The 26,884-nt window shown below is 31.3% G+C and overlaps 2 protein-coding genes across 2 annotated transcripts; both read right to left on the bottom strand.

Moving 5' to 3' along the window:
- Positions 1-2,833: 2,833 nt before the first annotated feature.
- LOC131848205 (uncharacterized) lies at positions 2,834-8,830 on the bottom strand. The gene is made up of 5 exons (XM_059197988.1): positions 8,718-8,830; positions 8,160-8,212; positions 7,516-7,698; positions 6,759-6,889; positions 2,834-3,385 (listed from the first exon to the last, which is right to left on the bottom strand). The coding sequence occupies exons 1-5, from the start codon at positions 8,740-8,742 to the stop codon at positions 2,998-3,000; spliced, it is 780 nt and encodes a 259-aa protein (XP_059053971.1). The 5' UTR covers positions 8,743-8,830; the 3' UTR covers positions 2,834-2,997.
- Positions 8,831-19,042: 10,212 nt separating this feature from the next.
- LOC131848246 (sodium-coupled monocarboxylate transporter 2-like) lies at positions 19,043-26,038 on the bottom strand. The gene is made up of 10 exons (XM_059198038.1): positions 25,790-26,038; positions 25,078-25,202; positions 24,529-24,681; positions 23,692-23,911; positions 23,341-23,611; positions 23,174-23,262; positions 22,987-23,095; positions 22,554-22,715; positions 20,718-20,896; positions 19,043-19,349 (listed from the first exon to the last, which is right to left on the bottom strand). Exons 1-10 carry the CDS (start codon positions 25,990-25,992, stop codon positions 19,043-19,045), a joined length of 1,818 nt encoding a protein of 605 aa, XP_059054021.1. The 5' UTR covers positions 25,993-26,038.
- Between the last annotated feature and the right edge of the window lie 846 nt (positions 26,039-26,884).

Here is a 26,884-nt window from a genome sequence, read left to right as displayed (position 1 = left end):
CAAAATAATAATAATAATACTGGATAATTCACACATCTAATTTGTATCAGATAACTGATATTTAATACATTTTTTGTTTCAAAATACATACCAGACCAATATAAAGAATCATATTCATGAATACGAATTATATTTATTGTATCATGCGAAGAATCGAACCTGCGATCATCGGAAGTAAGTTAATGTAGTAAACGCCTATACAACCGATGCCGTCAAAAATAATAATATGGCCACCATCATGAGATCTCATAAATAGACATGATTCGCGGACCCAAACCCGTGGACGTAATAATTCGGTAATTCGGCGAAGTTTTGAATACATTCTACGTTTGATGTGCCCCACAGTTGATTTGATAACGGATAATTGAATTCCTCTCTATTTACGCTAATATATTACAATTTAGAGGTTTTGGGGTTTGAGTAAACATTTCAAAGTTCGTATGTTTAGAGATCCTTATGGTAGGTATCAGGGTTAGTAAAATAACACTAGTCATGGTGTAACTAGCGAACGTCTATGGGTATAAAGTTATGTATATCCACATGCGTATAAAATATAGGAAATGCGTTATGTATTGATATTCCGGAAGACTAAGGTATTATGCCTCCAAACCGTATAATTTTTCTGGCATATCTCACCCATCAAGCATGCTGATTACCAGTTGAAGCCCGCAAGTGACTTTATACATAATATACCTCATTACAAAAGTACAAAAATATTATGTTACTGTGCTTCTAACATATCCAGGATGTTATAGATGATTAGGAGAACAAAACAACACACTACCAAATCGTCTAAACTACGTGATAATAGTAGTATATGTATATAAGCAAGTTAGTCCAGGCCATAATCAGTTGTCATTATAATTATTCATTATGAATACCGATTTAAGTATATATAACTGTATATAATTTATAGGTAATTTCATCACAATGTATCATATAAGTTACTATCAATTAGTGGAGTGATCATAATCGTATCTTCAGCACAAACAAATCATTGTGTTGTCACGGCAAGCAGGCACATTAGAGGTTATGGAGACACGAGTAACTACTTAATTGCAATTACGTCAAGAACATACTGTGGAAGGATGACACTGGTACGTAAATACCGAGTTAGACTTTATAATAACTGTTCTGCGATACTTTAGTCTCACTATTTCAGCCGCTATCAGCTGTAATCTGTGTTCAGATTATAGTTAAATTACAAAGAGGTATGACATCTAAATCCACCGTAATGGTAACGCTTGAACGGTATGACGGACGGCACATGTTAACGTGATGACTATAGAGGTCTTCATGTGCACAGGACTACTGTAGTGTTCACTTATACATACGCTACATCCACTTACCATCTAATAGGTTACCAGTTTCATTGATATTAAAAAACATATAAAAAAAAGTAGATACAACAGTTTTAATTAATTCGATGGTCTGCTCTTATACCTATGACTGATTTACACAATGACACGAAAATCGTAAAAATGTAATTCTGAACAACATTTATTTAAAACAGCACCACGTAACTCATTCTTCTTGTGATGAGTCTGCGTTCTAAATGAGTAGTAGAATAAAAAAAATATGACTATTCCAAAGTTAACTTTTTTTGTATTTGTTAAAGTAAATTGAGTTGCCTCATAATTTGAACAACAATTTGAAAAACATAGTTTGTCTTAATCTAAATAAAATACTTCTCTACTACTGCAGATTTGTGGAACGGAAATTTATTTCAGGGGAAAATGCTTCGGTCACCGAAAGCAGTAAATATATTTGTACTCCTTTCCTAATTTTCTGACTCGTTGAAGTATGAAATAAGTCCTCTATATAAATATTTCTGGAGCTCATCGGGGTACTTAATGGCTATGTCCGGTCGCTCCTGTTGGATAAAGAAACCGTCGATGTCTGTAATAATCTTAAACATTGTTATAAAGATACCAACACTATTATTGTATTGATATTATTTCGTTACGGACTAAAAAATAAAAATCTCATTCTGTTGGTCTGTTACACCGCAATACATATTCCTGTAAATGCTACATATATTTTAATATGGGATAGTTTTACAAAAAAATAATTTCTTTGTTATTTTCTTTCCATTTAGAAATAGACGCCACATTTCATGGTAGGCTAGATAGTTAAGCTGAATATAAATCCGTACATAACGGGAAGGGATTGTTAGTAATGGGAACTAGATACATGTCAGGTTGACCTCTACATGGAAGAAAACAATCGTATGAAGGTTAAAACAGCCAGAATATCCTAAGTTGTACCAACTTAGTATTATATGTAATTAGGTATATGAGCTCTTTAACTTGTATTCTTTGGTATTGAATGTACCATCCTCTTATTTAATATTTATGGTTATTGAATGATTATAAAATCCGATAAAATCCAAAACTATATGGTTAGTTTTAGATTTTATCGGAGAAGACAGTTAATTTTCACTGCAAACGGAATAATCCATACGAACGGACTAAAGTCTGTGCCGATTCCAAATCAATTAACAAGAACCAATTTGGCTAGAGTAAGACAACGCAATTAGAGCTGTCCAACTATCTAACTGAACCGATGTTAACTTGCTTTTAACAATGTGGCGTTCTCTGTAAATTATAGACCTACAGATTAAAGTACGGCATGTACTTTTGATATGCTCATAAGACTGCGAAATATCCATTTACTCTAAATCTCTGCCTTTCTATTACACTACATTAGTGTTGTCATAATTCTGCAAACGAAGTTCATTTTCATTGTTTAAAAAGTAAAGGAAGAAAATCAAAAAAATATTTCGCAATTATAATTTTATTTCAGAGACAAATTGATGAAGATGTCATAAAAAATCACTTGATATAATTAATATTTATTGTTAATAGATAATAGAAAAATTATATTCCGAATTTTAATTAACAAAAAGCCATAAAATATATTCATTTTTTTAAGTCAAAAATATAATTGATTTACTATATACAAAAATTTTACTATATTTTCCAAATAAGAAATTTATTAAATATTATACAGAGGTTTTGCAGCGACTTCACAAAAAGATGATTCCAATCCTATTCTATCTGCGTAACTTTTACCTTCATATACAAACTCTTTAAATGGAACTGATAAATGTACTATAAAATTCAGATTTTTTCCTATACGCTGTGTACCCTCTGATGTCCAAATAGCTTGGCAGATTTTCGGATATTTAGTCGTGGGGGATCTCGGCTGTAACATTGAATATTTCGTTCCTAAATCTTCTAACGTAACTTTTGATACAGGTCCTTGTTGCAGTTTCTTCGCTAAATCCAGCGAAACTTTACAGAGCAGTTGCCCAAGTTTTCGTCGTCTATGTTCACGTTTTGTTGCTAGGAACATTATTTCCAAACTGCAGTCTACTTCATATCTGTTAAATAGAAGTAAGATAATATGTTTTTTATATAATTAGAATTACAAACATGATGACGCCCGCCTGACGGCAAGAGGTAACAGTTGCCATACATGAACAGCACTACAGACATTTACACAGCACACGTTATCATGTAACACCCGTGATACCATTCATGCATTACCAGAGGACAAAGATGTCAGGCCATTATACTGTAATTTCACACTCACAAATACTAAACTGAACCCCACAACCGAAATCAGCTTGCAATGCAAGCTGGTGGCTGAAACATACGAGACTGAGGTACCCATGTAGACGACAATTTACAGTTTATATATCTCTACATCTAGTAAATTTATGATTTATACTATTATATTGATATATGACATTAATAAATTGTACGAGTATCATCTAGAGAAATGATAGACGGGGTGGTTGTAGATATTTTCAACTATCTCTGTCATAACTGTAATATTATATTATCTGTGGTCATAACTTAATAAAAAAGTTGATTTAATAATTCCAATCTAACGTGCTAACTTGCGAGCCTACCGCTGGTTCTAGGACGACTTTTTCTTTTTTATCTGAATTTCTCTCACTGGAGAGTTAGTTGGAGATTCAAATTGAGGCAAAAAGTTTGCGTGTTGCCCAGATTGCAACCCACGAAATTTTGGTTTCATTTAAAGTAGAGAATAGCGATCTGAAACATTTATATGTCACTGTGACTTATAAATCAGTTTACTATGTGTTTATGATCATATTTTGTTTTTATTATCAAACTTGACTTAAACAGATAATGATAAAGATAACGATATTTAATTAAATTTTTTGGCCGCAATATATCCTCCATTGCGGTCAAACTAAATTTACTATCGGTATCGAAGACCTTTAGAGTAATCGTTATATTATCGTTTACATGATAACTCAAAATAAGCGGATTAGTATCTTTCTTCAGCTGATATAGATATATATTTAGGATTTGATAAAAAAATTTAACTGAGTCTATATTTAAACTTAAATATGACTTCAAGTTTATACATAAAATGTAATGCCGTAGTCCATGACCTATTCGGCACACAAAAGCTTAAAAATATTTCTCTACGGAGGATGTCTCTCTTGTAAGGATTCTTATGAATGAGCCTTCTGTAAAGATAATGATAATACGTTCCTATTTTTAATATGTGATTTGTAATAAATATGGAAACCATATCATATTTGTCTTTTTATGTTCATTTTGTTACTAGGCCTGCAATAATAATAATCTCAGGACAATTCACACAGCGCCATCTAGACCCAAGTTAAGCTAACTAAAGTTTGTGTTATGGGTAGACAACTTGACAACTAATACAAATACATAGACAATTTTTTGTTTCGTAAATACATACATATAATACATAGCAAACACCCAGACCGATACAAACAATCATACTCATGAATACAAATGTTTGTGCCGTGCGAGGAATCGAACCCGCGACCATCGGACGTAAAGCGGTGTGCAGACGGCCACCGAGGTCGTCTGCAATAGCTAAATTTTTGTTTTTTTAATTGATTGAAATGTCAAACACGTTTCAACTTTTTTGTTTTAAATCTCACCTAATGTAAGTAATCTAACACACACGGTACATATACAGAACATACGAACAGCACTAAGGACATAACAATGTCAAACCTGCGATACCGCTCATGCGTTCCCACTCATGAAGACTAAAATAACTTTTATCCTGTAATTTCACTACTTTTTACTACTAATATGTAATATTATGTTATCTGTGCTACTAATATATTAATCCTCTAACTGAAACAGCTTACAAAGCAATCTACTTGTCGACTGAGGTGGGCACGCAAAGTTCTTTTTCAAAATCTACCTAGTCGATGAACTTGTTTTATTACCAACATGACAATAAGAATATGTTAACGCAGTATATAATAGAGTGCAAAATATAATATAAATATACGAAATTTGTTATTCTCCCACTTGATTTGACTTAGATATATCTGTTAATTCACACATGACTTCATATGAGCACAGTCTATCCATCTATATTTCTATTGAAGGGAATAAATTGTTTACACCTTTCCACTGTAAAGAGCAGTTGAATCTGGTTAACGCATAAAAAATCCATTTCTAACCTATACCTCTTTTTAGTTTAGGAAAAAATATTATAACTTATAATTAGCCAAATATGCAACGATTTTATGAATACTATAATTAAATTTTATTGCATGAAATAATACATACAAGATATTAAACAGAGTAAATTTTCTTAATGCATCGTCCATGTTTAATATCCTACAAGTAGGTAGTTTGTATTCACTTAGTATAAAATTGAACAAACATAAATAATATATACGTATGTATATTCGACTATATTTAGAACATTTAAGTATTTATTAAACCTGTGTTTTTACTGTATTTTTTCTATGTAGTTAATTACTCATATTACGATTGTTCTCCATTACTGTATTCTATTGAAAAAGTTATTAGTTTGTTGAGAAAATGTTGCTGAATCACGCCATAATATAAAGGACTGAAGCTTGTAATATGTATCTACGGATTCAATGTTTAGTTTGCGTTTTCATTATGTCTAGATGCGATATAAATAGAATTATAGACGTTTCAACTACTAAACAAAGAAAGATATTTACTTTATGAGACTATTCGCAAGGGAGCGTTTTCAACCAGCGGGGCGTATTCTGCAAGTGCTAGAAAAGTGATTTGATTTGGAAACTTTGCAGCTTCTCTATTATTTTAATTAGAAATGTGATGTATTTAGCTGGTGTAAAGTGAGACGAAATATTCCTTGGTAATGTAAATATACATATTTAGGTTAGTTTCAAGAGAAAATGTAGTACAATTAATGGCATTACAAAAATAATTGCTATATAGAAAAGGAACATAACATCAAGACATACAAGTAAAAATATAAAAAAACTTTCAAAAAGGTTGCCTGTGGCAACAAGAAATCTTTATATTTTATTATATGGGTAAAAGTTTCTTAGTTTAGAAATATTCCATTTGTTTCTTAGAAAGGATTTTCTATTGTTACAATATAAGCTATTAATTATTACGAGTATCATTATTTAGATATTATCGTATTAAATAACCTTACTATTAATAGATATTACCTCAGAAATTGTGATATCGAAACTGGCTGTTAATAACAACTTTGTTTCTGTATTTAAATTTCTAACTAATACTACGATGGAAAATCCACTAACTTAATATCAGCAATGGTGGTTGGTTCGCCCTCTGGTATGTTAGAATGAAATAATCTCAGCAAAATGTACCAGATGTTCTGTTCAATTGGAATCGATAATAGACAATGCCTATAACTACCCCATCTGGAATTACAGTCCTAAATATAATAATAATAGTTATTAAAATGCATACTTCTCGAATAGATTGCATCTTGCATCCACATTAGCCATAAATTCTACAAGTGAACGAGAAGGCCCTTGCGTACATCGTTCTTCTGCGAAGATTTCAAAGAATGCCTTTTCTGAAGAATCAGTAGCCGCTACCTAGTGAAGAATAATAATTACGTATAATTGTGCCATTAATCACATCTATGATACTGGAGTCCTAAATTACTACTTAGGACTACCATATGCATTACTATGCATATGATGTATGAAGGTGCAATATTTCCATACCCAGATATATTACATTTATCATGCCCACAATGTTATTCACGTCTCGACGTCATAGATAGATTAATTGTTCAAGTTTGGTAACCATGGCTATTGTATTGTTAGATAGAACATTACCTACTTCACTATTTCCAGTTAATACATATTATTATCTTATATATCGTTAGAAACACTGTTTAGTTTACATAAATGTTGTTATGGAGAAGAAAGAGAAACCATTGTAATTGTTTTACACTAGAACATTAAAATCAGTAAGAAATTAAAAATAATGTCTCTGAATCTCGATATACAAATATAATCTATGTCTTGAGGTATTTTTCTGACGTATATTAAGTATATCAATCATTTGTTATCACGATTTAAATTTGATTCTTTCAAGAAGTTATATTTTTAAGTAAGTTATATTTAACAGATCTAGGTATCAATATATATTTACTAATTATTTTAATATTATATATATATATTTAATTGGACAATGATTATTTATATAAAAATACCTGTATCTTATTAAAAGCTACAGCAGTTACTTCGCCAGTATCAATTGCAACAGCAACCAAAGATACACCATCCAATGCTGCGTCTGCGCACAGTTCTAATAATTCCTCAGCGGCTTTTGGGTTTATGTTGACTTCGCATCCTATGCTCACAAACTCATCTTGGCAGAAGGCTACTCTTATAACCTGAAATATAGAAATGATTATGAATCTAGCTGGTTACATCGAAAAATATACTTTGAATGTTTGGGATATATTTTAAACTATAAATATGATGCATAAAATAATTAAAAAAATAATAATAAATATATTTATATTCATTAACAAGATTTCGTTACCCGTTTAGACAAACGAAATCTGTGTAAATTAATATCGGTAGAACAAATGGTATGAAATAAAACTAATACCTAATCCATGTAACAGAGAGGAGTTGAGAATAAGGGGCTTAATGAGTACCTACGTAAATGGTGATATAAGTACATGTTCTAGATACCTTAGACTGAGAAAAAATGGAATGAATACATTTCCATCAGCTTAATATTGTAGTTATTACTATAAGTGCTTTTTAAAATACACCACAGTTTCCACTAACTTAGATGAGAACAAGAAATACTTAGTGTTTATGGAAAATAGTCTAAGCTACTTACTTCTAAAGCACTGGGAAACGTTGCAGCAGACAGCGATTCTATTCTGTATTTTCCTTGAATAAAATAAACAGTCATTACATTTGACAATTTTTATGTTTACTTATTATAACATATATACATAAGACAATACATGTACGCAATTTCTATTTGTATATAATATCCACCAATTCTCAATCAGATGATCAATAATGTTTGTTTTGTGGTGTTTAGATATGTTATAATTATATGTACTATACAGGTATGTTATTTGTACTAGAGGAATATTTTTTTAATAATTAGCAATGAAATCGTAAAAATACAGGTATTATGTGCTGACAAAAAGGTTTCATAGAGTAATATTTTCAAGGTAATCTTTAGAATGATGGATGTAATAACGAAAACCTGAAAATCCGAATCAATATTCTGCAGAACACAAACAGTATTTGATTTGATAAATGATTTCTCCGAGTTGTCACTCTTATAGGTAACTCGATAGAAAAAGCAACTTGAGGCAAGTGTCATCCATCATTCCGTGATTTAGAAAACATAGAAATAATCTTATATAAAATGATACTTTACCACATACTGTCGTACACCATTCCATGATAAAGAAAATACTATTCACTTAAAAACACAAATGGATACATTAAACAGTATCTGGCACGACACATGCGCACACGTCGATAACTGACAGCAACTGACCTGTTATGATAACTATCACTATACAAACACACTGATAGTTTCCAGTGAAACCGGTTAGTTGGTAGTGAACGTAATTATTGCCACAAATTTAATACAAGGAGATTTTTAGTTCTGTCTGGAGAATTGTCATTTTAAGTTAATATATTTTAATAGTTGGATAGTCCTGTTTGTACAAAATTGAAATGGCAAACGAGGTGACGGCCCATCAAATAGTAAGCGATAACTGTCGCCTCTAACAATAATAATGCGTTGCTATTCCGGAGGGTTAAGATGCCCAATGTAAATTGAGCATGTTCAAATTGCTGTAAATGATGTAGTGGAGTAGTAACTGGGATCTGTCATGCCCGCTGCAAAATCATTGCCGACGTTGGAATGGATCGTCGCATTTCATCTATGGCTGAGTGGGTAGGAAAAAAATTAAGAAAATAAGTATAGTTTTTTCAGCTTTCTTTAGCTTACATGATGTACCATATTTAATAACATGTTCTGTAAAAATCTTCTCAATAAGTCTCCAGCCGCTTTTACCTCAACTACTAAATCTTCATAGATTTAAACAGACAATCAAACAGTTTTCGCGTAGTCACAAATTTGCGATTTTATTATATTACGCTAGACATAAAGATAAAACGATGCACAACAACAAAATGACCTCTGACATGAGATATCATTCAGAAAAATATAAATTTTGAAAGAAATAAATATTAAAACACACAAACGCGTAAACAACGCACAAAAAACACACAAAAACGTAGGTATTAGTAGTTTGCAATAATTAACAAAAAGGCGTCCATAACTGAAAAGAAAACATTCATTCTCTGTTCTGGTTACATATGGACAAGAGCGGAAATTGAAAATGGAGTTCTCTGCACGCCACTGTATTACTGCTATATCGGAAAAAGTAGCGTAGAAAAATAAATGTTAGTTAATAGCTTTGGGGATTATGCAAAATCAATTATCGTTAAATATGCATAGAACACAAAATGGATTAAATGCAATGAAAAGAGTACATGAAATATATAGATTGATATATTTTGGTTCTGATCTTTACTGTACTGTACTGTTTTGTGTTAAGAAAGATTTTTTTTTAAAAGACTATTCTTACCAATTCAACCGCATTGTCAAGAAAGGGTAACAAACAGATAGACAGACACACTTTTGCTCAAATATTAGTATGGATGGCACTTAGCTTTTACTGTAGTTGCTCCACGTAATTATTCCTTTTTCTCTCTCTTTGTCTCCTTTCTATTTCTTATTACTTAGTATCTTTTTTTAATAATACCTAGATATGAAACAAAATCGTTTAATTAATAAAAAAGTGTGACTTTTCACTAGAACGTTGTCATTATACCATTAAAAGTCCAACGGTTACAACTGAATCAGTACCGAGCAATCAGAACATGGTTTACACTACTGAAATTCAATTTTATAAGCGCTAAAAGCTATCGGATTTGCAATCGTATATTTATTTCAATCTGGTTATTTTTGCAGCTATTCATAAGATGTTTTATGTAATAACATAATGTGAGCATGTTCAATTTCTTTTGAGTTCAAATACATTCTTCATAAGATCCCTCTTTACATGTAATCTTGTAATTACTGCATATCGGGATTCCAATAGTAACCAAATTTATGTGATTATAATTTTTGTTATTTACAATACAGATAAATAAAATAGAATGGCTTTTTATGGAAGGAATGTATGAAATGAGTGGAGTGTCGTGTTTCCGTATTCGTTTCAATATAGTGCCATTATTTTTAATCTTGTAAATAGTTTTACGATTCTTTATAATTTTACACATTTAATGGATAATATTATTATACAATCTCGTTATTGTAACTACTCTTAACCGCTTTCCTTCATCACTTCTAAAGACATACTCTCTTAAAAAGGTGCGACACAAGTTAACTCCATTATATTTGCGTGCAAATATGTAAATTAAAAACAATAAAGATATCAAACCCCTAATCTTATGAAACTAACGGCGTGTTTACATAATCTGTTTACTAAGTCATTGAACTGCTCGTCACGAATCAGGGGCTAATGAAATACATCGGATAGATCGTGGATTCAAAACACGAACCTCCTTGTTAACTATACAGAGTGTCAGACACTTCATTTCCCTGAGAAATGTTTCAGGAGAACACGTGAAAGAAACCAATTTGTAGGGTAATTTGTTGATCGCGAACAAAATGCCATGTATGTATGCTAATGGTACCTACGTGGTGCTGTTTTGCATAATCGAATAAGGAGTTTCTAAAGTAATTTACTATTTGGCTATATCGATCCATTCGAAATTCGAATTTATAATTAATATTTTTTTTTATAACTTACATTCTATATTTATACCAATAACCTAAAATTAATATTTATTGTCTTTTTTCATATTTCATTGTTAATTACCAGTTATATATGACGAAGTAGGTAGGCTGATTAATATTTATATACTACTATTACTATATATAGCAAACTCCTAAATTATCGTCTATGGTAAACCTAAATCTATAAATTTGCATGTAAACATATGGACTCGGATTTATAACCACGTGGAAATGAGAATTCAAAATATTACATGAGCATTGGTTCTAGGCTAATGGAAATGGAAATTATAGTGGAAACTAGGATATTAATGGAAGGATGGCCGTAATAGATGGACACAAATCTCACAAAACATAACTAAGAAAAATGATAATCACATGTAATTTATGTTGAAGATTATTTTTAATTTGTTAATGTACCTATACTATATGGAAATATAATATCCATCCATAGAGAATCTTCTAAAATACCTACTTTTATATTTACTTACTTGACTATCACTAATACTTGAAGAAAAATCATGGATATTCTTTTTACGAAAATAGGCTAACAAATAAGCATAATATATTCTACAATTAAACTTTATATGGAAAAAGAGTGCTAAGATAATATTTAAAAGTTATGCTAATAAAAAAAAATCCAAATAAATACATTAAAGGAAATAACATAGTATACCTACTCACTACTATGTGATTGATATACACACAATTGTATATACAAATGTATACTAATTTATTTATAGTCACTAACTTTAGTCTAAACATTTAAATGAATTACGTTCCAAGTTCTTATTCTATTAAAAGTCTTATTTAATTAATTACAATATAAAAGGAAAATTCTTATCATCAAAATACAGTATGAATCTGACAGAGAAATTAGAGAATAAGTTAAAATAAACAAAGGTAGAGAGCGGTCCGAGCAGATGGAACACAGAAGGCCATACCTAAATCAATTACTGGCATCAATTCGATTGCTTTAGTCTTGTGAAACGAATTCCATTTCAGTGGAAGCTTTTCAAGAAAACTCTCTTAGCTTTTCATCGCGTAATGTGAAAGAATCGGATGATTCGTTTTGTCTATTTATTCGATAAATAGCCAATGGATATTTTTAAAGACATCAGAAAACGATTTCTAAAACAGACGGTTGTATTCTTAAATGACATATCGTTACCGGAAAATGTGTTTCTTTTATTTAAATTTTTTTTTTTTTTTTATATCATAATTTGAGCGCGTTTGACCGCAATCTCACCTGATGTTAAGTGATGATGTGGTCTAAGCTGTTACACGCAAGCTCAAATAATACCTATTCACTCTTGACTTAAAAGACCCAATATTGTAAGAGGCAGGAAAAATAGACGCTGGTAGAGAGTTCCACTCCTTAGCTGCTTAAATGATCTTTGAATAGTAAACCTAATGAGATAATCGACCTACATAAAATATTTTTTTATATATTTATAAATAGGTACACCACGCCGACTTATGATACCGGTCATCTCCACCTCAAGACACTTTATAGCTTGAAATCAATAATTAACAATCCTCGATGAAAATAATTTCATTCAATATTGAACATTTTTTACCCCCTATATACAATTCGTCTGACCTTTCAACCGATTTCAAGAAAGGAAGAGATTCTAAATTCGACTGTTCTTCTTTAGACTATGATGATTCATTATTTAATTGAAAGTTGCATCTTCTCAACTCTATATTATGGTGCCGTATAAATTTAATGAATATGTGACTAGTAGTTTTTTAATTATAAGGAGTATAAATACATATACAAAGTATCAACTTGACAATTTTCCAATCGAACCTGGCATAATTATTAAAAAGTTAACCACACGTACTCGTACCTAACGTATAACTACAGTTGAATATCATATTATTCAGCTTATTCCACAAACAATTTTCTGCTTTATTTTCATCACAAAAAAGTTCATATTAAGGTGCTTCATTAACTGAAATATTTTGAAATACACAGAACTCATCGTTGTGAAATTTTATGCAAATAACGTACCTACAGAATTTATTTGAACGATGTGGTCAATTACTCTCTTAGGCATTTTAAACTACCGGAAAACGTTGCTTTCAGTGCTTATTTCGTGAATGCCTCTTCATTCTTAGGAATGTAACAAAAAAATATTGGGCTACGTGAGAATTTGCAATGTTTGGATCCGACTCGGATGCCAATTTCTTTTACTTTTCCTTTGTGTTGTCTCATCCGATTCTCTTTATATTGCGTGCCTTTATCTATCCTTATTGCTGTATTGTGTATATTTTTAATTGTGTTACAATATCAATCGATATTAGTGTCAATGGAGATAAAGCTCTTTTCTATAGACATGGCTTTACTTCAACTTAGACTTTGCGAAATAATAAAAAAATTATGTATTTGAATGTAGGTTGGTAATAATTGTCGTATATATTCAAAACAGGATAACAATTAACAAATCACATAATGTATATCTACATACTATATTCTATATTCCTAATACTATATTCCTAATACATTATGACCCAGTAATTTTAATATCTATACCAATCAGAGCACTCTTAATGTTGGATGCTTGAGATAAAAATAGATAATTTAAAGGTTGTACCTGTCCAGTAAATTTCATCAGCAAGCAAATATTAGAGAAACGTATTTAAAATGTCCCAGTCACTTATGAATCACTAAACAGTCAGACAAATAGATTCCTATTATTATGACATTTACATAAAAAAGTTTTTAGTATAATTATCTGTGCTGCAAAAATGTTACCAACTCAGTATAATAATTCGCACTCGCCATTTAAAATGTAGCTCTATAGTGTTGAAGAATATTTCATAAATGCTAATAGTCAGGTTTACTGCGCCATGAACTTTTAATGGGGTGTGTATGATAGCTATAAACTACCATTGGGTACTGCTCCTAAAATTGTAGTCAAAATATAAGTAAGACGAATTCTTACTTAGTTTTTATTTAAGTATAACAAAATATAGGAAAATCACATTTATTCAAAAATTCACGGGAGTTATAACCTGCGTGGTGGCTCGGTCCCTATGGTTCTAGGTTATAGTAATTGTGAATATACAGAAAACTAACGGGTTCTAATAAGTAATAGATGGTTTTCAAGAAGCATAAGATTTATTTTATATATATATATATACATATATTATTTTAAATAAGGTTTTTTTTAAAGTGCTGAACTGCCCATCACTACTTTTAATAATGTTACGAAGTGAATAAAACTACCCTTAAAATAGAGCATCGATTGTTATTATGAAAAATTTATTTATTGTATTTATATAAAATGTTTAAACAAATATAATTTTGACTGTACTTTCCCCATACTTACTCAGTGTGAAACGTGCGTGAGAAAGGGAAGTGGACATTAATTTTTAAACACATGATGTATGTGTCTAGCCGTTTCGATTTTTAGACCCTTTTATCCGATATAATAATAATAATATTTTTTTAATAAACCAGAAAATTCATACAGCGCCATCTAGTTTGGGACTAGATGGCGAGCTTTAGTGGTGAATACTACGTAGATAATATAAATTCTTAGATATTTTTTTTGTAAAAGCATACATGATGTACGTAGAAAATACTCAGACCAAAACAAATGGTCCTCAGATTATTTTCCATTCTAATTATATAAAAATATGTCTTATTTTTTTTCATAATTTACACTGTTTTCCATTACTCTTATTAATCTTAGAGCAACAAAGAAGGTAATTTACTGTTATGTATTGACAATTCTGTCGATTTTACACACATATAGAAAGTACTGACATATCCATGTTATTTGTTATTGCTGTTGTGGAATATATCAAGGTATTGTAATCTTATCTTTGATTTTTGTTTAAATATTTATCCCAAATTTCTTCATAGAAGTATCTGAAATTTTCTGAACGTTTACAACAACGCATTCACTGCAACACTGTTTTTCTTTACAGCGCATTCGAAGCCATTCAAATTTACGTGGTGATAAAGTTTCATGCTGTTCTCCAATGTATTTCATTTTGCACTTTACGTTTGTATACTGTAAGATATACATTTACATAGCGCTTTCAGGATAGATGTAACATTTCAGATTTGTTGTGTACTCGAGACAATAGGCACTCGGTCTGAGCCTGTCTAGGAATTAATGTGCCGTGACTAAAACCTCTGTCCTTGCACGCACCTCTTATGTTTTTCCTTTGTTACCTAGGCCGTCTGCTGGTTTAACATAAGTATATGTTCTCATTAGTATAGTATATGAGATAATGAAATCATAATTAACATTATTAAACGTATTCTTCATGTGGCTGTATAGTAACTATACATTTATATAGAAATTTATCAGGAAAGTTACGTATAAACTACAAGATTAGGGAATTGCCTGTGCTTATTTTTAATTAACTAGAATAATAATCAAGTTGATGATCTATCATTTGGTAAGTGACAATTGTCCCCCACATATATTAATAGCACCATAGATATCTTATCATCGCGCAACTCCCGTGGCATCTCTTGTGTTTCCATTCCGGAGACCAAGGTATTATGTTTCCATAGCTACTCTGTAAGTTTAGTGCCATATCTCCAACTCAAAAACTGCTTACAAAGCAAATTATGTGGTGTGGTACTTGGGGTATGATTTGTGTCTATGTCTAAAAGACTTCTTCAAAATTTGTTTTTTTTAATATTTTGATTACATTAATGGAAAAGACATGGTCGTATGGGCCTCATGAATAAGAGTTACTCAGGGGGCAATGGAGATGCTCGGAATTTCTATGCATGATCGAATCAGAAAGGAAGAAATTCGCAGAAGAACCAGAGTGACCGACATAGCCCGAAGAATTGCGAAACTGAAGTGAACTGAGCAAGTTGCTCGTAGGACAGATAGCAGCGTGGGAAGGCCTCGAGCAAGGTGGACCGACGATATGAACAAGATCGCTAGAATGCGATGGATGGCGAGCAATGCAGGACGGATCATCATGGAGGTCTTTGGGAGTGACCTTTGTTCAGCAGTGTACGTCTTCCTGGCTGAGATGATGATGATGAATAGGAAAAATTATAATTAGGATAAGTATTATATATTTAGTATTTTGTGTTTCTACAAAAATCACTCGACCTTATACTCTCACTAAGTATATATGAGCAGTAAGACATTAATCTTCCTTATCCCTGACATATAACATTCAGCAGATTTAGTAATCGGACACCAAACAGCTAGGAAATATTCTTCGAGAACAGATAAATGCGGGTAAAATACTTCCAAACACTTTTACTAGCGTTTCCACGCTAAATTTACATGTAACTAAATTTGTCTCAGCACCTAAGAATAATTTGACAAATATATAACACGTTGTCCTTGGAAAAGTATATGTTTTTTGATATACGTGGGCAATTCATCGCTATAGGCGATGGCTGTTTAGGATAATTCACACAGTTTCAAAGTTTGTGTTATGGATACTAAACAATTGATAATTTCTATCAGTTGTTTAATTAAACATATTTATTTTATAAATACATATACAGTATACATAGTAAACGCCTAGTCTAATATAAATCATCATACTCACGAATGCAAATGTTAGTGCCGTGCGACGCCATCGAACCTGCGACCAAAGAAGTAAGGTAGATCGCGACTGTCAAATTATTTAGCCGATTTATACATCGAATATGGATTTTCTAGCTAAACCCCCGGTCCATTATGTTAAATATGTTTCTTATGCCGTATTTTAGACCATTAAACTTCGGACGTAGTACTTTAAACTGGTTCTAGGACTTTAATGAATAAATATGCTAGCATAATTATTATATTAATACTCACACCTTCAGTTCTCGTGATAACACGAAATTCGTTATTTCAGTTGGGCATTGCATACGTTCTATTACATGTTTATATATAAACTAACGACAATTAAACAAAAAATATTATTTTCACTTCTGTTTCTTTTTATTTTGTTTATAATTTTTGTTTTTTATTTTTAATATTAAACAAAAATTACAAGTTTAACTTGTTTAGTTATTATTATAAAAAACTACAATATACATATATTAGTCGAAATCTGTAATGTAATAGGGACAAGAACAAGTTTTTCGATTTATTTGTACTCTTACAAAACGTAGTTTTAAGAGAAATGACGAACAAAAATATTTAGAAACTGGAATTCAGATCAGGCGAACGACTTAATGACACCTAATACATCATCGTTGCGTCACATGAATAATGGAATACAACGACAAGAATTTGTTGAGCATCCACTTCGCTTAGAACTTCGGTCTATTTTCAGTAATAAGTTCAACTGTTTTGCTTATATTCATGTGACTTGAAATTAAATAAGTATACATATTTTGTTCTACAAAAACTCGATTATTAATAATAATTAACCTAATTTGATAATGCCCAAATTTGGTACCTATAGTACCGACACGTAAGTTAAAAAAGAATCGACAAAAAGCATTTAGTTATCATGAATACTGCATAATATACACAAATACACAGTGGAATTTATATAAAACATTTTCTATCATCCTTTGAACAACCTTATACAATGAAGGTTGAAGAGTCAATAGGGTTCATAATATACAATATTTTTACCAAATTCGCAGACTATTTTGGAATATCTTATTTTCGTTTGCGTGACAGGAATATATGAAGTGGGTGACTGGGTCAAAATGTTACTCATATTTTCTTAATGCCAAATACGTCAAATATATGTACGTCAAATTTCAGGATAATAAGTAGTGTCGTTTAACCAACCAGAGTAACAAGAAACATTCATTTTGAAGCTTATTGATTGGATATGTAAAATTACAACTGTTAGTACGTATTAGTTTTTCTTTTGTGTTTTGTAATGATTCATGCTTTTAATTTTTTAGTCAAAATACACCACCACCTTTATATAGGCAAGGTGATGTTCACGAAACTTACCACAATTTTATAGCTATAAAATCAAAGTTCTTTTTTGTAAGAGTTAAGAAAGAACTATTCTTTATGGTATAAGAAATCATTGGATAGGAATAGGATAATATAATATCAACAGAAAGAATTTTTAAAATTATATTTGAATTGGTACCTGGGTAGTATATGTACTAGTATTTCTATTACCAAATCAATTTGCTTTGCTAAGTATGTTCGTAGTTTGTAGAGATGGAGATATGACAGTGATATGACTTCTTGGTATTCTGTATAAAGGTAACATAGTTATCGGGTATAATGGCAGATGATACTATCATGGCCTTTGTAGTTATAATAATGGTTTCGAATAGTTTCGATGAGATCACCTTTCAGTATGTTTGCCATTGCTATAATTTAAAAAAATCTACATGATATTTATTCTACTATATTTCAGGCATATTAATTTACGTACACTGTTTCAAACCGCAATACAGCTGTGAAGTTACACTGCAACAGAAATTGGTGAAATACAGATATATTGGTGAAATATACAAACGAATTACGTAAATAGAATAACTGTACCCATTATATAAACGAGATATTTAATCTAAAAATATGGTGGTACCTCTAATCTCTATAATACCTCTTTTACTATAATGTGGGCAGTTGTAAATAACCGCGAATAAAGTATAAGATAGTAGCATAAATATTAATCTGTTAGTAATGAGGATTAATGACCCTATTGCTAGCATAGCCATATCATATTAATATCCATGCGGTTCACCCTGGAAACCATGGTAATAAAATGGCACGATAGACCAATCGACCTTTTCTCATGCTTCTTTTGTCGATTTCCATTGGTGCACTCCCAGCGCAAACCGTTGGCGCGGGCGGATGCGCTATTCCATATCATCCAGAAAAAAACTACAACTTACCAGCTTCTAACCACAGAGGTTTTCTAAAAAATAGGTAAAAAATAATAATAACTATAATTTTAATATCTTTTATTATTCGTTAACGATCTATCACTTCTTTCAAATGCCTTAATGCCTCGTCTAAAGCCATATGCACTTCTAGTGTATTATGAGCAGCCATGGCTTCAATGGTTACTGTGCTACTTCTGATAGAGGCAGATTTGTGTAACATGCTTTGTGCTAAAGGACAGAAGACGTCAGGATTCATGGATTCTGTTCTGGACTTTCCAGTTAAATAACTCATTGGTATACCGATGAGCAACACTGATATGGCACCAGCAAATGGACAGTATGTGAATGAGATTCTAAAGAGAGACTGAAGAGGCTTGCTGGCTGGTAGTTGAGTGCTAAAAAAATACAAATATATTTTTAATAGATACAGACAACAAAGATACAGAAGTGGAAGACACATATTTCCATGTTAACGAATTTGGTATAAGACCTACGAGTAGAGACATATAAAAGTTACTAATATTTTTTATAACTAGTGAAAGTACTTAAATATTTAAAAATAATATCGTCATATAAAATGAGTAGATTTGCTGTCTGTAACAGATTGCTTAAAGCCGCCTTTAGTATATTTATGTATAATATATAGATATATTAAGACACTTATATTCTTTAACCCAATAAAATCAATGGGGGCGATACTAAACATATATTCGATGTACAAACAGCTTATAGGATATGCGATTGCAACAATAGAACGTACCTAGGCCAAAACATAATAGCGTTTAAATTATGATAAAAAAGCAAGCCCGATATACCCATAAAACTCTACCGCCATTAAAAGTATTAGGTACACGATATTCATGACAAGACATAATCGCTTTATTTTAACATCTCAAAACTTGTACAACTTGATTATAAAGCTTGGAGTTTTAGACTAGAGCTGGCTGGCGGTCGTTTAAAATCATATCAGTTTTACAACTTTGATCACGTAGCATTTAAATTTCATTGCCATGCACTAAAGATACTTCCAGCTATAGAAATGTACCACCAAACTCATTTGCGACTAAGAAAAGAGTCAACGAACAAAAGTCATAAAACTGTGAGAATCGAGTAATAGTAATAATATGGAGAAAGTTTTAATAAGGGAGAAATAAAAGTGTGGCAGAGTCGATATCGCGTAAGTTGAGAAGGAGATTAAAACTTTGGCCCCGCGCAAGTGTGAAGTCATTTGCGCGCATAAAAAATCGGTCAAGCGTGTAGCGGTCGTAGTTTGCTTGCCCTATGAAACTGGCTGTAACATAAAATATTGGAAATTCTTGATGAAACTTATAGTATAAAATCACTGTTTCATACCGATATAACGTTAAAAGTGTTATAACTATCGGGAAGTATCTAAGTTGGAAATTTGAATAGACACAAAATTATCGCGTTTATTGAAATCATTTAGAATGATTATAAACGGAACCTTTATTTCGCAAATAAAATACCAAACACATTATTATATTAATAAATTTTATCATGTTAAATAGTTATAATAAATACAGTTTCATATATTTTACATAGAAAAAAAAACATAACCTACTTTGTCAAACAATTAACTTATTTATTTAAATCTATTAAAAAGTATCTGCACTAAAAGATAGCTGCATTTAACTACAGATAAGATCCTTAAATTTAATGATACATACTTTAGTATTTTGTACGAATGTTTTATCAAATTTAAAATATATTCTGTTACATATTAAATGGCACGTATTACTTACATAGTCACCGGAATTGTATTTGTAACATTAGCCACAAAAGTGAAGTTGGTTTTTCCACACGCCAAAACCACCAGAGGCTTCCCTTGAAAGGTCAACGCACCCGTTGCTAGAGCGTTTTCAGCCCCTATGAGAAGCCAACCGCAGAGCAAGAGACTTAGTAGACAACCGCTTAGTGCGCCCTGAAATAGAATTTCATAGTGAATACTAAATGTTATAACAATATTAAACCGTCACGACTTTAAGTATAGCTGGGGTTATCAGAGATATTTTTTAATGTATAGTAATGGAGGATGAGATTTTTTGGAAAGATGCACACGCCTGCGCTAACGGTTTACTAACCAATGGAGAATAATAATTTGACGATAAAGTGAGGACAGTTAGCCCATCCTGACAAAATTTAGTAGGAATTTGTCATGATAGTTTCTAGGGGGACCGGCGTGGAGGTAACCTGACGCTACCAGCAATGGATCAACAGTCCACATTACTAACAATCCGCTTCCCCCCAATCAGAAGTATTAGGTAGGTATCAAATGTGGATATAACTACGATAAGTAACATGACCACAGTTTTGGTAGGTATTGTACTCAACATGTGAAAAGCCCACTACAATTAAGTTTATTTGCTGCTTCTGTTTCTATAATCGGAGGATCAATCAATAAATATAAATTCATAGACAAAATTTTTAAACGAATTTTGAACTTACGACCTTTGCTATCTAAGTCGAGATATACTAATGGCTACTGGGCTACTGACCCATAACGCTCTTATTTTCAACCTCTATGTGATCCTGAAATTGAAGTTTTATAGGGTAAACAGTAAATATTGTTGAAGCTTAAACCCTTTTAAGGAAAAGCCGTTTCTGTGTATGACAAACATTTTATATATGTCATGTAACATGAAATCTAAAAACCTTGTAATATTTTTTTATGCAACTCAGTCGTTGTGTGTACGAAGTTTTGAAATAATAAAATAAAAAAAATAGACAAAGTAGGTATCTAATACTTCTCTAATATTACAGTTGACCTCCTTTCCAGCACATTTTAAGTTAATACTCTAATCACCACTGTAAATTTAATCGATTTCGATTTATCTTACATAAAAAAGTTTTTAAAATAATGGCACGAAACATTTTGCAATGATTTCAAAAAATAATAACATTGCACATTAAGCATTACAGCGACATCTAGTCAATAAACAGTAATATAACGTGGTAACATTTTTATGTTATGTTACCTTTTGGTTATTCGTAAATAGCACTGCACTACTCATTCGTTTCAAATGCAAATAATAGATGGCGCTATACAGTTTCATTCTAAATGTTACAAATTGTATACTCATCACAATACAGATGGTGGTAACCTGTAATCTTAAAATGATTTTAAAATACCATAAAAAGTTGGCCACGTGTATTTTTAACGTAAAGTTACGGTTGCCTACGTGTTAGTATATCTATATTCGATATGCTAATTATCTATTTGCCACTCCTAGGTATTTAAGCCAAAGGAAGCTAGAAACTGTTATAATTGTAGTTTTAAAGATTTAAGCATATCTACATAGGGACGGACAGACAGCGATAGCGACTTTGTTTTATACCATGTAAGTAATAACGATTTTGACAACTTGCCGAATAGAATTTAACAAACGTTAATAAATTTTAATTTAGATATAAGATTTCTTAAGGTCGGCTTTACATATTAGACACCCATGGTGTTTCAGGCTGCCATTGTGGTAAATAAAACAGTATTTGCATATTATTGCTCTTATGTACACAATAGTACCTACACAACCTACAATGTAAAAGCTACAGAAAACTGTGTGAAGTTATGGACAACTTACAGAGCAGTTGGCCCTAGGAAATACAATGCCCAGTGTGAACAATCCCAGAAGTGTTCCGGCTGTGACCCCTGTCACTCCAGACGCAACATGTTGCAACCGGTCCAAATCTTTTGAAAACCAAACCACACTTGCACAGTACAATCCGACAAGTACACATAAAAGCTGAAATAGAAAATATTAATAATAAATATTTTATGGTCAATGGTGAATATTCTGAATCAATCGATGGGAACCGGTTGGATTGTCGCATAACAAACATATGTAATTATCTAAATACATATAGATATATGTATAACAACAAAATAACTGTAACAAAAATTATTTAGTTTAGTTAAATTGTTTAGTACCCATAATTCAAATTCCTATATAGTTTTTAAGTGATGACGCTGTGTGCATTCTGGTTAAATATTTAAAAAAAAGTCAATTATCTAACCTTCATTATTCTACAGCAAGTAGGTTCTCTGGTACTTTGTGGTATCCATGGCCGTATATACTCTTCGAATAAAACTCCAGATATTGAGTTTATGAGAGTAGCAATGCAACTGCAATGATTCTATATTTTATATGGAGCAAAACTTAAAAATAAACAAATACAAGAAACCATTAAAGTAATTTCTTACCCCGTTGTTGCACTGAATATTGAAATTATGAATATGCCACAAATACCGGGAAACATTTCTGATAGGCTATTAAGAAATTGTGGAACTAACTGCAAGAAATAAAGTTATATATAAAGTTATGAACGAACTTTGATATTCTATTGCTAAATTATAAGATAAATAATTACCTGTTCATGTTTTTGTATTTTTCCAGACAATAAAGGATCACATCCTGCAAACCAAGCATAAACAGCTAAACCAAGAAAACAAGATAGCAACTTCATTAATATAACGCCTACACAAGCTACAGTTAAACATATTCTAGCTTGGGTAATTGTAGGAACAGATAGAAGCTTTTGCAGAGATCCTTGACTGAGCCCTATCTTCCACAGCCAATTTGTACTTAGTGCTAAAGTTACAGCGAAGAATGATGTATGGTGTTCCAACTCAGGATCTGGACTACATAAAAATAATAAGGTAATATATAAAATCGTATGGTATAATAATGTTTACGTATAAATATCAACAAAAGAACTTACTCATATAAGACGAGCCGACCACTATGACTCGCAAGTTCCCACATTCTCTTAAATCCCATAGGCAATAAAGCTAGTCCACTTGGCAAGGCAGTACCAGCTATTGCTAAGAATGTTGTGACTATACCAATACTGATAATAGCTCTTAAGCCTCCAACAGCACTAAGCGTTGCACACATTACACAAATAACTGCTGTTATACGACCAGCAAAGGGATTCGTAACTGAAATAATGAATATGGTAATAACTATAAAAAACAGACTAAGAAATTTATCTATGAATACTATGAGATATTTACAACAGTAGTAGAATGTGTACAAAGTCATTTGCTGGAGTAGGTATCTCTGATTCACATATTACAGCCGCCTAGCAGCTTGAATTGTAAGGTGTGTTTCGGTGGAAGGATTTCTTGACATCTTAGGGGACATCTACATATAACGTCACAAAAAAATTTAGTTTATTCATTAGGTTTACCCCCTTTTAAGTAATAAAAATTTCGTGTTTTTATCAAATAAAATTTAAAGACATCACAAGAACTACAAGACCTAGTGAGTAGGTAGAATACTAGATTTCTTTGTTATACAACGTCACACTTCGGTGACCTGCACCTAACGTGTGATACAAATTATGAGGCAGGCAATACTACAGGCATCATATGATAGCGTGATGTTGGTCTTTATGTCCCTTGTTTCCCTTTCCAGGTACATAAAAAATATATTAAATAAGGCGTCGCTAAAATTTGCAAATAATAAACCTATGTAAGAAGTAGTAGACCCATGTATAAAATAATTTGTACTGAAATGGGTATAGTGAATAGTAATTAAAAAATATTCTTCTCACCAAGTCTAAACGCTAGAAGTGGTACATAAGGAACTATTGGCAATAACATAAGCTTACTGATGACAAATAGTACTGCAGCTATTGTACGAGTGTGTGTAGAAAATCTTATTTCTAGGTATTCAAAGCTGGAGTTCAATTGTAGTTTATGAAACACTGAAAGTATAAAACAAACTATTTAATCGAAGAATACTTTACACCTATTACTGTATTATTATTATTCTAATATTTCAATGATAACTTAAAATAAATTTAATAAAGTCATTAATTCTGGTAATAGTGTAAAAACTAAGTATTTATAAAATAACTATTCATCAAGATCAAATATAAGAGTTTAATTAAACTGAAGGGTAGGCAGGATGAAATAGTTTAATTTCTTCTAACTCAATCAATCAGTATAAATATAATAAGAAAACAATATTGAAATAAAAACATAGTCGTAGATAATAAACTTAGTACATTATGAAAAGCACTAACAGGCTTGTGAACTATATCCCTTTAATGATAAGATAACTGAAGTCAATGTTATATAATCACAGAGTAAATATTTACCAGGCAGATATATAATTGCAGAGAGAAATGTGACAATGATTAAAGACAGAGCTGATGCCCAGTATTGTGTTCCTCTCAAATATATTTCAACCGGAACACCCAGTAGTGTAATGCTCGTCAGATGACTGGAAGAAACGAAACACTTATTTATACCAGAACCAGAGTAGGGCTCTATCTAATGGTCCAACCAGCAGAGCGATACACAAGCTGCAGTCAGATTTCAATAAGCGATAGAGTAGTGTATCATCCTTACCTTTATGGAGGTATAACTATTTGGTCATTGGAACGGCAATACAGCGAAGGACGTTAGTAAAATATACTTTGTCTCCATGACGCTATTCATGTGTATACAAGTGACTGTTACCATTTACTATCAGATGTGTTGTAAATATTTTTGCCATTCCAGTTACAAAAAAATATATAACTTAGGTGTGTATAAATTTGACTCTATACCTATGTGTGAAGTAACAAATTGTAATATTTATAAGTACAAAACAAATGACACTAGAATATCTATTGTTCAAGACTAACCGGTGATGAATTCAATATTCCTAATATCAACAAAGAGTAATTTCTTAATCATTATTAATTTTTACTACTAAGAAGTCATAAAAATAAAGTAATTTTATCTTTTTTTTGTTTTTGTGTATTATTCATAAATGTTGTATGTTGTGGATTATGTATCCCTAAAACTTAATAAAATTCGACGTACCTTGCAATGAGAGATATCGAAACAGAAATCACCGACATATTTTTGCCACCAAACAAAAATCCATTCACTGTATTATATTTTCTATTCACTATATTAAAATACACTATTATTCCTATAATAACACCTAGAATTATTCCAAACAAACAGTATTCTGCTAAATTAAAATATATAGGCGATGATGGTATATTGGTATTGTTCTTCATTTTTTAATAATTATTGATGTAATATATGAAAGAAACGTGTGCCACAGAAAATGTCTTATTGCAAATAGAGGTATCAGTGATGCTGTTCTAACAACAATTAAAGAGATATATATCAGAGATAACCGTTGAATTATCTTTAATCTCTCAACAAACATTGGAATAAGAACATTTCGCGCAAATGACGTTAGTTACATTTTACAAGTGAAATAATACGGGAATATATTGTGCAGCTCCTTTCTGCAATACAGTATTGTTAGCTTCACTTGTATAGTTAGATCTTGTGATATTTTTTATCTAAGTAACTACTAAATGTAAATATTTACACCCACTTATCAATTCTTACGTCTACAATTGTTTTATAAGTAAATAAATGGCCGTAGTTGTAATTTTGGATGCTGATTATTGATCATTTAGGCTAAAATTTGATTATAATATAAGCTACACAGCGCTGACGTAGATAAATAAAAATTTGTGATTTTCGCCGTTGTTTTCTATTATATTTAAATCAAAGACGTTAGATATAAACTGCAATATATACCTATAGGTAGTTTAATTTACTATTTTAATGATAAGTAATTATTTAAATATTATATTTATTGTAAAACTAAAAATGTTTATATTAAAACTTCTCTTTTATACCTTTATTATCTTTTTATAAAACAAGCGCCATCTGGTAAGTACACACGTAAATTTCAAACTTAAAATATGTTTGTTACTTGGAGAGCTAGGAGCACGAATGGTCCGTTACTCTCCAATGATTCATAGCAACTATCTTAGATGGCGCTGTTCATTTATAATGTAAATCCTAAGAAAATAGAAAATATTATTTGTTATGCTGTCCCGTCTTCGTCCGAAATGGACTATAAATATATATAATATACACAAAGATATT

The sequence above is a fragment of the Achroia grisella genome, unplaced genomic scaffold (genome assembly GCF_030625045.1).
Source record: "Achroia grisella isolate CSIRO2021 unplaced genomic scaffold, CSIRO_AGI_Agris_v1 utg546, whole genome shotgun sequence".
NCBI classification, from domain to species: Eukaryota; Metazoa; Arthropoda; class Insecta; order Lepidoptera; family Pyralidae; genus Achroia; species Achroia grisella.
Note: the sequence above shows the minus strand (reverse complement) of the source record. Positions and strands in the feature narration are given on the sequence as shown.

What these genes read in the sequence shown, in the direction of transcription:
- LOC131848205 (XM_059197988.1), bottom strand. Translation starts at nt 8,742, where the DNA reads ATGGAATGGTGTACGACAGTATGTG. An exon ending in CGTTTCCCAGTGCTTTAGAA is followed by an intron (nt 7,699 to 8,159) that starts GTAAGTAGCTTA and finishes TCTATATTTCAG; the next exon opens with GTTATAAGAGTAGCCTTCTG. An exon ending in TAGCTTTTAATAAGATACAG is followed by an intron (nt 6,890 to 7,515) that starts GTATTTTTATAT and finishes ATTCTTCACTAG; the next exon opens with GTAGCGGCTACTGATTCTTC.
- LOC131848246 (XM_059198038.1), bottom strand. Translation starts at nt 25,992, where the DNA reads ATGAAGAACAATACCAATATACCATCATCGCCTATATATTTTAATTTA. An exon ending in TGCAATTATATATCTGCCTG is followed by an intron (nt 24,682 to 25,077) that starts GTAAATATTTAC and finishes TTATACTTTCAG; the next exon opens with TGTTTCATAAACTACAATTG. An exon ending in ATATTCAGTGCAACAACGGG is followed by an intron (nt 23,096 to 23,173) that starts GTAAGAAATTAC and finishes GAATCATTGCAG; the next exon opens with TTGCATTGCTACTCTCATAA.